Source organism: Mixophyes fleayi, chromosome 1 (assembly GCF_038048845.1).
Source record: "Mixophyes fleayi isolate aMixFle1 chromosome 1, aMixFle1.hap1, whole genome shotgun sequence".
Taxonomy (NCBI): domain Eukaryota; kingdom Metazoa; phylum Chordata; class Amphibia; order Anura; family Limnodynastidae; genus Mixophyes; species Mixophyes fleayi.
Window position 1 is genome coordinate 400,761,315 of NC_134402.1, and position 14,860 is coordinate 400,776,174.

At 39.7% G+C, this 14,860-nt stretch overlaps 1 protein-coding gene across 4 annotated transcripts in view; it reads right to left on the reverse strand.

Annotated features, from left to right (window-relative positions):
• Positions 1-1,392: 1,392 nt before the first annotated feature.
• Positions 1,393-14,860, reverse strand: part of LOC142098622 (uncharacterized) — a 77,643-nt gene continuing 64,175 nt past the window's right edge. For 3 of the 4 annotated variants that reach the window (XM_075181471.1, XM_075181467.1, XM_075181460.1), the window contains 5 exons: positions 12,536-12,693; positions 12,126-12,168; positions 8,336-8,522; positions 5,215-5,350; positions 1,393-1,812 (listed from right to left, as the gene is read on the reverse strand). In XM_075181471.1, the coding sequence (XP_075037572.1) occupies positions 1,713-1,812; positions 5,215-5,350; positions 8,336-8,522; positions 12,126-12,168; positions 12,536-12,693 (624 nt within the window). In that variant the 3' untranslated portion in view covers positions 1,393-1,712. Of the gene's footprint in view, positions 1,813-5,214; positions 5,351-8,335; positions 8,523-12,125; positions 12,169-12,535; positions 13,185-14,860 lie in introns of those variants that run through there. The other variant, XM_075181476.1, reaches the window with a different exon arrangement.

A 14,860-nucleotide genomic window follows, 5' to 3' on the forward strand; every position in this document is an offset into this window, starting at 1 on the left:
CACTCCTCTACGCAGTCCAGGTACATTTATTGGTGCGAATCATAAAAGTTCAGGGTTTTTAATATATATTGTGGTGACCCACTCCTCTACGCAGTCCAGGTACATTTATTGGTGCGATTCATAAAAGTTCAGGGTTTTTAAGATATTGTGGTGACCCACTCCTCTACGCAGTCCAGGTACATTTATTGGTGCGATTCATAAAAGTTCAGGGTTTTTAATATATTGTGGTGACCCACTCCTCTACGCAGTCCAGGTACATTTATTGGTGCGATTCATAAAAGTTCAGGGTTTTTAATATATATTGTGGTGACCCACTCCTCTACGCAGTCCAGGTACATTTATTGGTGCGATTCATAAAAGTTCTGGGTTTTTAAGATATTGTGGTGACCCACTCCTCTACGCAGTCCAGGTACATTTATTGGTGCGAATCATAAAAGTTCAGGGTTTTTAATATATATTGTGGTGACCCACTCCTCTACGCAGTCCAGGTACATTTATTGGTGCGATTCATAAAAGTTCAGGGTTTTTAATATATATTGTGGTGACCCACTCCTCTACGCAGTCCAGGTACAATTATTGGTGCGAATCATAAAAGTTCAGGGTTTTTAATATATATTGTGGTGACCCACTCCTCTACGCAGTCCAGGTACATTTATTGGTGCGATTCATAAAAGTTCTGGGTTTTTAAGATATTGTGGTGACCCACTCCTCTACGCAGTCCAGGTACATTTATTGGTGCGATTCATAAAAGTTCAGCATTTTTAATATATATTGTGGTGACCCACTCCTCTACGCAGTCCAGAAAGATACCTTGTTGCAACGTTTTGGACTAATAACTATATTGTGAGGTGTTCAGAATACACTGTAAATTAGTGGAAATGCTTGTTATTGAATGTTATTGAGGTTAATAATAGCCTAGGAGTGAAAATAAGCCCAAAAACTTGATTTTTAAACTTTTTATGTTTTTTTGCAAAAAAATCCGAATCCAAAACCTTAAATCCGAACCGAGACCTTTCGTCAAGTGTTTTGCGAGACAAATCCGAACCTCAAAAATAACGAAAATCCGGATCCAAAACACAAAACACGAGACCTCAAAAGTCGCCGGTGCACATCCCTATTATATATTATATTATTTTGATGTTAAATGAGCATTTAATCAACAGTAATGTAGGAAAGTTGCTCTAATAACTAATAAGAGGGATGGCTCATAGGAACACAAACAGACATTTGTTTATTGTGTTATAGGTTTTGCACATGAAAAGTTTTCATACATTTGTTGTTGTATTATACCGTTATTAGTCCTTTATCAGGTTACTTAAATAAAAGTATTAGTTTGAAACACTCAGTGCATATCTATAGTATACACCATAGACAGAAGTGTTTGCGAACAGATAAAAATCTAACTTTTATTTCTTCTAAAGGTCACTTAACAAAACAAAATGTTTTTTTAAACATGTATGTTTTGGGTCTATGCTGCCTGTCAGACTAAACCCCTGAGTCCTTGATCAGAGTAAGTCTGCTTAATTTTGGGGTTACACATTCTAGCACTGTACACAGCACATGCACTGCAGCAGAAGGTGCCTGACCTTGGAACAGCATTTAAGTTGGATCCACATCTTGTGATATGCAAAAAGAAATCAGTTTTTGGGCCGCTCTTCCATTTTAGACAAAGTTCTAAAATGTAATTATCATAAATAGTAGCTTCAGTTTCATCACATTCTGGTTTCCTCCAATGGTCGGCTCATGAAATCTTGGATGGCTTGATGCAGGGGAAGCCACTTATTTATTGATATCTTCAGTGCTGTGATCCAACTAGTAAAGGAACAATGTTTGTTATTAATACTGTAGTATGTTCTTAGATGTCAGTTTACATGTGTAACAACTGTGCTATTGCTAACTTAACATTATGTACTATGACACCCTACAGAACAGTTGTATGGCATCAAAGAGCAGTATTTAGTGATGCAATATATCATTGTACAAGTAGAGTCATTTAAACAGCCCAGAGCACTGCAATGGCATCAACGTTTATAGGTCAGCATATGTATTATGTTCATGTCTACACTGAATATGGACATTCAACGCATGTGACCATTGAAGTTGGGACTTCACAGAACGTGTCTTGCACAAGTAGAAATGTCACCATTTACAACAGTCTACTATAACTTTTGCCCTGACCCATCTTTAAAGGGTAAGAAAAAATCAAATTAAACTCAATCCCAAATGATTTCTTACCTGGAGTCTTGCATTCGCACATCATGTCCTTTACTGATACTATGCTGCCTTCTCCTGTGGTAGTGTGTTGACAGTGGACAACACACTGCCTGCCTTATAGAGTGACTCCTCACCCCTTCAGTTACCAAAAGAGTGGCTCAAGAGGAACGAGTAGAATCTTGTGATTCTTGTGATTTATTGAGGTACTAATGTAATCACCAAAAACTACCAGTGGGAACAAGCTGAGCAGATCCAAGTGTGCGCATAAAGACAGAGAACCTGATATATTGCATGAACACTGGACCCCAGAGTTAATCCTTTGGGATCAGGCTTTACTTATAATAATTTGGCCAAAAGTGAATTTTTTTCCCAATATATTGTATTACTTGTTGCACCCTCATTTATGTTTCATATAACTTCTGACAGTATGGAGGCATCAAGGCTTCACTTATTTCAAATGACAAATATTGTAATTATTATTGTTAATTACATTAGTTTAGGTCCACAAATCTATACGCATTAGGCTGCAGAGTTGTAAGTAATTTAGCTAGACGGTGCAAATTTGTGCTGCAGTTGGACAGATATAGAGTTGGAAATATAAAATTGTCCAATATTTGTGTTTTCCATAAAAGCAGTCTGTATTTTCCTTGCTTGTAAAAAATTTGTACTCATTGCGTTGGAACATAATTTGTTCAGGTGTGAATTTACACTTATTTGGCATTAAAATGAAAAATGCTGCTTTATATCCCCTCTGCAATTTCTCATCACTTTGTGCAATGTCATTTAAAAGCAGGAATTAATTAATATATGCACAATTTCCACTAATGTCAACTCATTTAATTAACCAGCTCTCTCAGCTCTGACTGGTGTCTTAACTCCCTACTGATAGCCACATCTTATTCCTGCCACCAAGATTTCTACCAATTGCTCACCATCTATGGAACACACTTTCATGTCCATACTCTACCCCAGTTCCTTAAAAAACACCTGTTCATCAGATCCTACCAGTCTGCCACATAACTCCACTCTCACTGGCGCAGCCTGTCTCTGCCCACAATATCACTGTGTGTGTCCCCTCTTGTCTCAACCTTGCCCATCCCCATTAGGTTATAAGCTCTAGCTAGCAGGGATCTCTCTCCTCCTGTCCTCTTGTCTGCTTCAACCTTTTCCACTTGTGTTTCGCTTGTATCGTACCTCTTGCATGTTCAACAAAACATTTGTTTATTATATATGTGATGCCTGTAACTGTGGGGCTTCAATAAAATGGTGCAGAGTTTAGTGATGTAGCGGATTTCCGCCTCTCTCCAGATAGGTGTGTGCAACATTGTCTATGTATTTAAAGGGGAGTGGAAAGAGTTGGAAAGTGGCCAAGCACTGTCTAAAATGATAGCCACACCACATGTATGTTGGTCATGCCCACTCTGGAGTTGTGGCTTGGAAACCTCTTTCTAGAAAGCCTGCTCTCCAAATATCCTTTTGTCACAAATTATATCCCACCAACCATCCCCTTGTTACACACTGTACCCCTTACACTATCCCCTTTTACACAGGGGAGTGACCAGGGGAGTGCTCCCAACACTAATTTGTTCACAAATTGTGCCACCCACCACTCCTCTTGTCAGTCATTAAGCATAGTTGACTTATCTCCGGGAATTTCCATGAGGCTGCCGGGTTTCGAGGAGTTTTCCCAGACTCCCATAAGAGTAGGTAACCTCCCAGGTCTTGGAGGAGGGGGGGCTTAATTATGTGATTTGTGTAATCAAGCTCCTCCCCTGCTGTGGAATACAGTGAATTTTGTTATTTCATAGCAGGGGCAGGGCCACAGTGACTCAATGGTGTCATCATACCTTGTCCACTTGTCACCTGACCTCGAAGGGGAAGTTTAAAAAGTTGGCAAGAACGGGCCTGATTCATTAAGGAAAGTTAAGTAAAAAAATTGAGTAAGTAGTCTCCTGGACAAAACCATGTTACAATGCAAGGGGTGCAAATTACTTTTCCATTTTGCACCTAAGTTAAATACTGACTGTTTTTTCATGTAGCACACAAATATCAGCTTCAAATTTCAGTGTACAAATAAGCTATCAAGTATATGTGTGCTACATGAAAAACATGAAAAAACTGACAGTATTTAACTTATGTGCAAAATGGAAAACTAATTTGCACCCCTTGCATTGTAACATGGTTTAGTCCAAGAGACTACTTACTCAATTGTTTTACTTAGCTTTCCTTAATGAATCAGGCCCTACATCATTAAGCCTCTCACTCTCTGCTTTTTGCATATAATTTCTTGTCCCCCTTTATTCCTTAATCACACATTTTAATCCCTTCCTCTCCACCATTGATTACCTATCTTTGGTGTCTGGTGGAGGCAACTCTACCCATGTGGAGGGAAGGAGACTGTGTCTGGCCATTCTCCTTCTGCCCACATGAAGCTCTGTGAGGATGAGGAGCAACCTCCTGGTGGAGGATAGCAGAGGGGATCAAGCCTGGCCGCGGAAGTCTAATATTTGAGCATGCTGGTTCAACATATCCCTGGTTGCAGCCCCTGCTACCATGGTAGCACACATCTTAGGATACAAGAAAACCTTTAATATCATGTACAGATTACAATTGCTTAACTTTATAACTATTAATCAGATATCATATTTAATCATTAATGTAAAATCATACCTCCCAACCTGTCAGTCATCGGGAGTAGGACTGAGGCATGGCCATGTCACAGTAGGGTCATGGCCATCCCCCCAAAGGGCTGTTTAGCGCTGTAAACAGCTAGGTTGAATATTAGAAATCTCCCACCACAAAACATGTCCCCGGGAAGAACGGTGGGACAGAGCCCTAAAATCTGGACTGTCCCACTGAAATTTGGGCAGTTGGGAGGTATGGTAAAATAAAATTATGAACACGATTATATGTTATGAGTTACAGCACACTGTGTTATTTGTACCCATTTGCTCAAGGAGCATGAATGTACAGTATGTTTCAGAGAAATGATAAGCATACCGTTTGTTTTCAGCTGCATTTCCTGCACTGAGATAGAATGCTTTAAATTCCTCAGATGGGGGTCTGAGTTCAATTATGCAGCGTCTAGAGTTTAGCGACTGTTCACCGACGGTGTATCCTTGCAGGTAGATACCACCTGCAAATGATATAAAGAGCACTTATAACTGAAACATTAAGTAGCTACATCTATGCAACCTAACAACTAAATGCTATGCTTCTACCCATACGCTTAATCAAATGCTGCACTGATCTAAAATAGATTCACATATAATATAGTATTCTCCATGTTCTTCACTTGATTCCTACTTACAAATGCCATGGTTGCTCACCCATATTTGCAGAAAACCTCTGAATTTACGTGATATGGAATTGACTCTATACATTAAAGCTACCGCATGCTTCCTTTTAGGCGTCAAATGCAGAAATAGGCTATATGAACCATTAGTCAAGTGTACTATAAATATGAAATATTGTAAAATAACCTTTCAAATTATAGATTTCTTGTACTGAATGAACCAGTAAGCCTCACATTTGCATCCAATGGTCCATCTAGAGCATTGGTGCTCAACCTTTTTAAGTTTGGGATCTGAACTGTCATTATACCATTGTTCTGTGGCACCAAGGGCCAGTGCCATTGTTCTGCGAAAAAACAAAGGATCGGTGTGCCATTGTTCTGTGACCCCAGGGGTCAGTGTGCTACTTTTTTCTGGGAACCCAATTGTCAGTGTACCACTATTCTGGGAACCAAAAAAGTTTCCAACAGAATGTACTGTATAGCATAACTGAAAATCAGGAAAACCCACATAATAGATTCTAGGACCCCAGTCGGTGTTGTGACTTACATGATAGGAATGTCTGGTTTAGAATACTGAATCATTAAGGGACGTAAATGCCGATATGCACTATATTTTGCATTAACTTGTTCTGTGCATATCCAGAAACGAACTATACACCAGAGAATGCAATTGTGTGCAATTCATCTTCAACCTCAAAGGACACTTAAGACAGGCTCTGATTTTACGGGGCGGGATCAGAAAAGTATGTGCAGGATAACGCAGAGGATTTTTTTACGATTTTATTAAATTTTTCATTGAATATATTTTTGGTGCTATTTAAATAGACAAAATGAGGTAGGACATTTATGAAGTGGTAAATGACGACTAATATAAAAAATAATTAGTGAATCTAAATATATGTTTCAAAAATAAGTTTTGCTAACTTTAAGTGGACACACAGGGTCATTTACAACAGTACAAACATGTTGGTGCTCAGAGTTCTACTGTTTGTACAAATGTGCTCAAATGCGCCTATTTCTCTCACATTAATAGATGTACACCAATATTAATTTTTTGGGGAACTGCCCCATGAAAATAAATCTACGGCACTTACAGGATTGTGGGTCTGACTGGAAATGAGCAAGGCGATAAGAAGGGGACAGTCAATTAAAGTCCATCGTGCTACTTCAGGACCAATCACTTTTTACATTTATATTTACCAATTAAATAACTGCACAGTATCCCTCTTAAAATACTAATAAAATTGAGGAGAACTTAAGACTGCCTTTTTTACATGTGTCCCTTTTGTGTGTTTGAATGTCTTTTTATTCCACTGTGTGAGACCTGTGCTTGTCTGTATGAAATGCATTTTCTGGAAGACATATTATTGCGTCAAGGATAGTATAGTCTAACACTTCGATCTCTGTAAAAGTCCTTTTGCACAGAGAAATGCTTTGCACTTCCTCCCCCACCCCTCTCCTAAGCAGGGAACGTACCCTAATTGTATCTTCTCCAATATTTAAACCTCACTTGCATAATTTTGCTCAGCAAAGTGAAATCTAATTTTTGCCTGTGGGTACAAAACTAGGTGCATATAAGTGCCTAGCCTGCACTCAGCTGAAGGGAAACTCCTGGTAATCTCAGCTCCTCTGCAAATATATGCTATTCTCTGTATTGACTTTAAGGGGGGTATTCAATTTATGGCGGGATCGCCGAAAATGCCGCGCTCTAAAAATATTACCGTTAATACGGTAATATCTCGCTGGATTTCAGCTCGCGGCTCCCTGAGTATTAACGGTATTTACGTGCAGGTTTACCGTATTGACTGTAATATTTTTAGAGCGCTGGATTTTCGGCGATCCCGCCGTCAATTGAATACCCCCCTTAGAGCGCCTAAAACTTTTAATAACATGCAAAATATATACATGTGGATATTAAGTTGCGCAGCACGGTGGCTAAATGGTTAGCACTTCTGCCTTAAGCACTGGGGTCGTGAGTTTGATTTCCGACCATGGCCGTATCTGTGTGGAGTTTGTATGTTCTCCCTGTGTTTGCGTGGGGTTCCTCCGGGTGCTCCGGTTTCTTCCCACACGCCAAAAACATACTGGTAGATTAATTGGCTGCTAACAAATTGACCCTAGTCTGTGTGTCTGTCTGCATGTGTATGTGTGTGGGGAGTTTAGACTGTAAGCCCCAATGGGGCAGGGACTGATGTGAGTGAGTTCTCTGTACAGCGCTGCGGAATTAGTAGCGCTATATAAATAAATGATGATGATGATTAAGTAATTTGTGACAAAGTTGTGACTGCAGGAGCATTTTTCTATACACAAAATGCTTACTGTTCCTGAGGGACAATCTCAAATCTTTCAAAGCCCAGAATGACAATAGCGAAGAATATATTTTACAAGCTACAATGTCTTATGTGAAGTTCTTTCCCGCATGGTAACACACACACATTATAATATATATATATATATATATATATATATATATATATATATATATATATATATATATATATATATATCTTGTACCATCCTGACGTAAAAATATATGACTCTTAACGAGCAACCCTTTTGCTATGAAGAGGGTCAGCCATCCCATATAGAGCCATTTTACAGGAATGTCATATGATCCTGGTTTGCAATAGTTTATTGAAGAGTTATTTTGAGCTGGGCATTCCTTTGTTGGTATATGTTGCCCATCTTCACATTTACAACCCTACCTAGCTGCTTACACTAATGCCCACAGTTAGGACCAGGAATATTTGTTTGCAGACCTCATATGTTTCTTGAATATTAGAATATAAAAATAACAATGATTTTTAGTTTTAACATGTACCTTACCTAAAGCACTGTTTGAGCGAATGCTAGAGTAAAAATACAAGCAGCCATCTTTCAGTATGCAGTAGTGCTGGATCCAAAAGTCTTTGTTTCTGTCTAGTTGGTGTAGAAGACCCAAACACTCAGGGTTCTTGATGGCAAGTGGAGGAAGGCTGATATTGTGTATAGTCACATCAACCCACACGTGGTTCTAAAAAGAAGAAAAATGTAATAAGTAGTGTTATCAGTATTAAAGGAACTGAAATAGGTCAAAATATACTCTTTGATTTGCCACAAACCATTTCCTGTACACAATATCTCTTTAAGGAAATAGCTAATTGTTTGTGATGTTCCTCTCCCATCTCCTTCCAATCCTGTCAAATTACAAAATCTACAAAAACCAGAGAGCATGCTCAGGAGTGCTATTTATTGTAAGGAACTGCAACTCCTGCAGTAACCTATGAGTGCTAACCTTTACACCAATGGATAGTTAGCTTCCCCATAGCCATGGAGACCAAAAGGAGATCATAAAGAGATTCTCCTATACTGTTAAATGTAAGTGTAACAATGTCTGTAAAAAAACTGGACAACTATAGGAAAAAACAGTAATGAAAACACTGGGGCATTTTAAAATGGACACATCTAAAACATAGGACAGTGCCTTTTTTCTGCAATTCTACTTTGATCATGAAATATATACTGGTAGACACTCATAAAGGTAACATGCACTTTACTAATTATGGCGATGAAAGGATAAAGGAAAAGGATCGAGGACAGGACATTGCAGAATCATCTAAACTCTTGTTGACTAAGTTTAAGAAAAATTCTAGCCAGAACAATATTCTTATAATAAAGAGCACACCTCATTCAACTAGTAAAGCAGGAGAGGAGAACACGGTTTACTATATAGTGAAGGTTTCAATATGCAAAATAAATTTATAATCAGGGAGTTCTATGTCAGCTCTGGATGTCACTATGCCACACAAACATATCATTCATCTCTGAGGCTTTCTATGGTCCTTTCTCTTACAGGCTAATGAGACATAATCAGTCATGCATACTGCACACTTGAGATGCTGCTGATCCATCTGTTTTTTTTGGAAAACCAGTCTTGTTAAAGTATCGCCACATGGATATCCCAAGGCTACCTAAAGTTTTAGGCTACCTTAAGTCCCTGTAACTTGACTCATCATCTTAGCTCCTCTTAGAGGTACCAACTCCCCTTACTTCTCCCTTACCGTCAATAATGCCACAATTCCATCAGACTATCAAGCCCACTGCCTTGGTGTCACACTTGACTCCACCCTCTGCGCTATTACTCACAGCCAGACTTACTCTCAGTCCTGTCGCCTTCACCATAGAAATTTTGCCAGAATACGCCATGCTATCCATTGTTTTATCATCTCCCTCCTTGGCTACTGCAACCTCCTGCCATCCGGCATTCCCCTCACCCATCTTTCCCCACTTCAATCATCATAATTGCTGCAGCAAGACTGATCTCTCTGTCTCACCACTCCACTTCTGCCACACCACTATCCCCACTTCAATCCATCTTAATTGCTGCAGCAAGACTGATCTCTCTGTCTCGCCACTCCACTTCTGCCAAACCACTTTGCAAACCCCCACATTGACTGCCCGTGTCTTCCAGAATCCAATTAAAATTACTCACTCTTACCTACAAAGCCCTCAACCATACCACTCCTTCATACATCTCAAACGTCATTTCTCTTTGTCACCTTCTTAGATATATTTTGGACTTTGAAAGGTGGCATTTTTGTTTGACTAAATGGACAAAAGTCATCGGACGCTTGACCATTTGTGCCCATTCATTCTGTAGAGCATTTATGAGATCAGGCATTATTATTATTATTATTATTAGCATTTATTTGTTAGGTGCCACAAGATTTCCGTGGCACCGCACACCGTACAAACAGTAGACTATACAGGGTGAAACAGTACAGAACAATAAACAAAAAATAACAATACTTCAGAAACTCCAGGCAGGCTAATGGAGTAAAGACGGAGCAGAAGAACAGGTATAAAGACAAGAGGGAAGAGAGCCCTGCTCATGCGAGCTAACATCCTAAGGGAGGGTAAACAGAACAGGCACAAGGGGAGCCAGTTGAAGCATGGGGGAGAGAAGAGGGGGGCCGGGAGGGGAGAGGAGAGAACGAGTGGAGGAGGGGGTTAACTGGATGGTTGGTAGGCTTTGAGGAACAGGTGAGAGAGAGGAGTCGAGGGTGACACCCAGGCAGCGGAGTTGGGTGACAGAGGAGATGGTGTTGTTGTTAACCACGATAGAGAAGCCATGGTGGGATGGGAGTCTGGATGGAGGAAAGACAAGGTTCAGTTTTAGAGATGTTGATTTTGAGAAAGCGCAAGGACATCCAGGAGGAGATGGAAGAGAGGTAGTCGGATACCCGAGAGAGAATGGTGGAAGAAAGATCAGGAGAATAGATGTAGAGTTGAATGTCGTCAGCATAAAGGTGATACTGAAGACCAAAGGAGGAGATGAGAGCACCAAAGGAGGAAGTATAGAGCGAAAAGTGTAGAGGGCCAAGAATAGAGCCCTGAGGGATTCCTACAGGGAGAGGGTAGGGGGTGGAGGAAGAACCAAACGTGGATACAGAGAAGGAGCGGCTAGCGAGGTATGAGGTGAACCAGGCAGGGACAGATTCAGAGAGGCCGAGAGAGAAGAGTTTGCAGCAGGAGGGGGTGGTCCACGGTGTCGAAGGTCGTGGAGAGGTCAAGGAGGATGAGTAGGGAGAAGTGACCCTTGGATTTGGCTGATAGGAGATCATTAGTAACTTTGGCCAGGGCAGTTTCCGTGAAGTGGAGGGGGCGGAAGCCGGATTGGAGAGATAAGAGCGTTTTTAAAAGAGAAGAAGACCGTTTGGTAAGATATGGCATTAGTGTGTATGCTCCCACGATCATGTTTTATTGTATAAATCACATTGTCTCATTTTATAAACTTCCTGAAAATCTTGATCAGCAATGGAACAATGTGGAAGTGTGTATGCATTTACGACCAGCAGTGTAGGCAGATCTTTATTGAGTGGGCAGAGTCACAATCTTTTCAGCAGATGGTTATAAAGGATAATGGTGGGTGAGCTTGGGACACAATGGGAGAATGATGATATGTGACAAGGGGAGAGTTTCCCTTTGCCACATATGCTCCCCAACTGTCCTCCCTTTGTTCTCCCTATAGAGAGGGCCCAAACTCTTGCTCAAAAGTCTACTGAATTCATAAAACATCCTCGGCATAAACAATAAACTATTTAAATCTAAAGAAAATGAAGTGGACAGTAAGCAGAGGGCTGCCTACATCCCTGCCTCCATAGATCCAAGCTTATGTGGCCTACCCATAAGTCAATGTTTCCTTATGATAACACAAGAAAAATATGTGAAATAAATACAACATCATAACATATAAAATTTAGCCTTCTTTATTTGTAATACTTGATTTTAAAGATGCATTACAACCTAGGAGAAAATTTTCCTAAGTTGATCCATCCCACTAGCCGTTTCTTCCATAGCCCTGGCCAAGAGACTGCAGCTTGTGATTGGTCCTCCCACTTACCTCTCCTCCTCTGCAGTCATTTAATGTTGGTTGACAAAATTAATTTGCCAGTTAATTTTTACATCTTTATGAATATTACAGAACTGGCAGAGTCATGGAAAAACTATTGCATGGAGTAGTCCCCGTGGCTTTGGCTAGGGGAGGGGAAAATATTTTCTTAGATTGTAATACAAAGCTAAGGCAGTAATGTTAGAGATTAAGCAGATTTCATGTATTTTTTTTTTAGTTTATTACCTGGTTAAGGGGATGCACTGCTTTATCCATCGCCTCCAGCCACCTAAAACACAATATAATAGTAAGACCACTGCTCAGTACAATTAAATCAGCTTTTAGAATACATATAAATAAGTTTTTCAGACCTATGGCTTGGAATAAAATGAAAACATTAACAAAAATTGCAAAACATTTTCACCAAATTAACAATAAAGCTAATTTTTTTTTCTTTCCACCTGCAATATTAGGCTTAACTAATCTGTTCCTTTTAGGAAGAGGAGATTCTCACCTTGACCTCACTAATCAGATTCATAATCAGAGACAAAATTTAATACATAGGCATTAACCCTTCTATCATATGTATTTAATAAATCTGAACATTCATAAAAATAAAGAAAATATCACACTAGCCCATCAAGATAATAATGTACCTTTTCATCTCCTGATTAGATGTTGCACAAAAGTAGTAAATGCGGCTTCCAGTTTGTGGGACACATCTAAAAACAAATGGTTTCCCCAGAGTGGTATCAACGCCAATTTCAGAGCCCTCTAGTTTTGTTACTTCAAGAGGCTGACACTTCCCTTCATCCTGTGCGGGGAAGACAAGGATAGTTGTGTAATTTGTAGCCAGATAATCACATTTACATATTTCAGTGCAAGATGTGTATTACATTTTTAGTACAATTGTTCATGAACTCTGATTTTTTTTTACCCTTATTTTGTTTACACATATACTTACTATTTTTGTAGCTCTTATGTAGTGGCATACCCAATGTTTTTAAAACCTATTATGTGTATTTTTGTGACTGATAAACTCATTTTTGTGTATATAAAACTAAAATTTTGGTTGTGATTGCCCATTTTTATTAGTCCTAATACCATTTATTAGGACTTAAAATTTGACGGCATGAAAGAAACACAATCACAAACCAAATTTTAATGAAGTCTGTTATATGAAATGCGTAGGGTCATGACATCATCTTGCACATGTACAGACAGCCAAATGAAAATGAGGACTGAATTCTGGTGGTTCACTTCCTGGTCTGAGGTCTGAATTGTAGACGTCTTGGTGTGAAGTCTCTGTAAGGAACACAGGTCTGAGGTTTGACAGTGAGCTGCATAGTCTTCCTTCAGTGGCAATTTTAGAGACATAGCCACCAATTTAAAGTCTATATACATTTTTACTTGACATTAATGGGGTCATTCTATTGTCCACGAGGTGTCGGCAGAAATTACCATTATGTCCGGCTGAGCACATTGCCAGCCAATACAGTACAGAATTTTCACTCATTTTCCCTTGCATCACCTTGGGGCCAACTGAATTTCCCTTTAAGAATTTTCAGTTAAATAAGTCTACTACACTATTATTTTTGCAGGTCAAATGCACCAAATTTTGTATTATGCGTATGGATTTTTACATAAAAATTCCGCAAAATTTTGCATATTCTGAAGGGAACAGCTGGGGGGATGTGGGCGTTTCTTGCTAAATGCAAGCTAAACACATGAATGCTTCTAGTTCTATACCCAAATGAAGGAATTAGATTTTGTTTAGATTCAAGAGGTTTAGAGCACACAATTAGGGTGGTTTTCCCTACCACGGTAGGAAGCCTCTGGTCACTCTGCGTACACGGGAAATCTCAATGGTTATAGGTGGAAGGCAAGCTTTTACCTGTAGGGGGAGCTAGGGGAACATACTGGACTTAGAAGACTCATTCTGCTAGGCAGGGTGGGAAAATCTTGGTGGTTAAAGTAGAACTCAAGTTTTCCCCTGTAGAGGGAGCTAGGGGAACATACAGGGATTACAAGTCTGGATCTGGCATAGGTGGTTAAGCAAAGCAAGGAGAGATGAGAGTGAGTGATGTCATGCCTAGGGTCTGTGCGGCACATATAAGGAAATGGCAAGATCTCCTCCTCCTCTTTCCAGTGCGACAAGTTGAAGGAGCTCCACCTAGCACACCCAGTTTTGATTTAAGAAAGAATAGAAAGAAGGGGGATGTTTATTTAATTGCTATAATAATTTGTATTAACACATTATGTTAATTGTTATCCTTTTTTCTTTCCAAAGAAAAAAAAAGACAATTGGAAGAAACAAAATGATGATAAGAGATATCTTCATTGTTTTAAAAAGGAGCGAGAGACGAAAATATAAAAAAGTGAAGAAGAAAGTATATGTAATAAAGAATGGTGAAATGCATACTTGTGTTAAGTCAATTTGTCACAGCATACATTGCGGTTAAGGGAAGGGGATTATTGGTTGTCTCTGGAAAGAGCAGGACGGCCAACCAGTTGGGCGGTGGTCCTGAAGGGTTCCAGTCCCACGGTATGGGTCTTATTGTTTGTCAACTGGACACAGCGCCAGGTAGATAGATTAGTGGGCACTGGGTTTAAGTCATGATCCCTTGGTTACCATATTCTCTACACTGCTATGTGTGGTGTGAATTATTATGGGTGTCACTGTAGTGTGATGTGAGGGACAAAGGGACAGAAAGCTACCCTAACTTAGGTTATGTTTAGGGGTTACAGCATTTGTCTTCTTCCACAATAGCTTAAACTTTACATGTCCTTGGATATGAGTAAATTAGGCGTTGACCTATCTACTATATAAATGCCTAGTGGCGTGTGTGAAAAAAAAAACCAAGCTGCAGCGCCACCTGCTGGGCAGAGTTATACACTGACCTATATATTTCTTGAAGGAGAAGTGACAGTTGGGAGTGGTTGGTGGTTGCCGGGGGTGACAGTGGGGAGTTTTTAACACC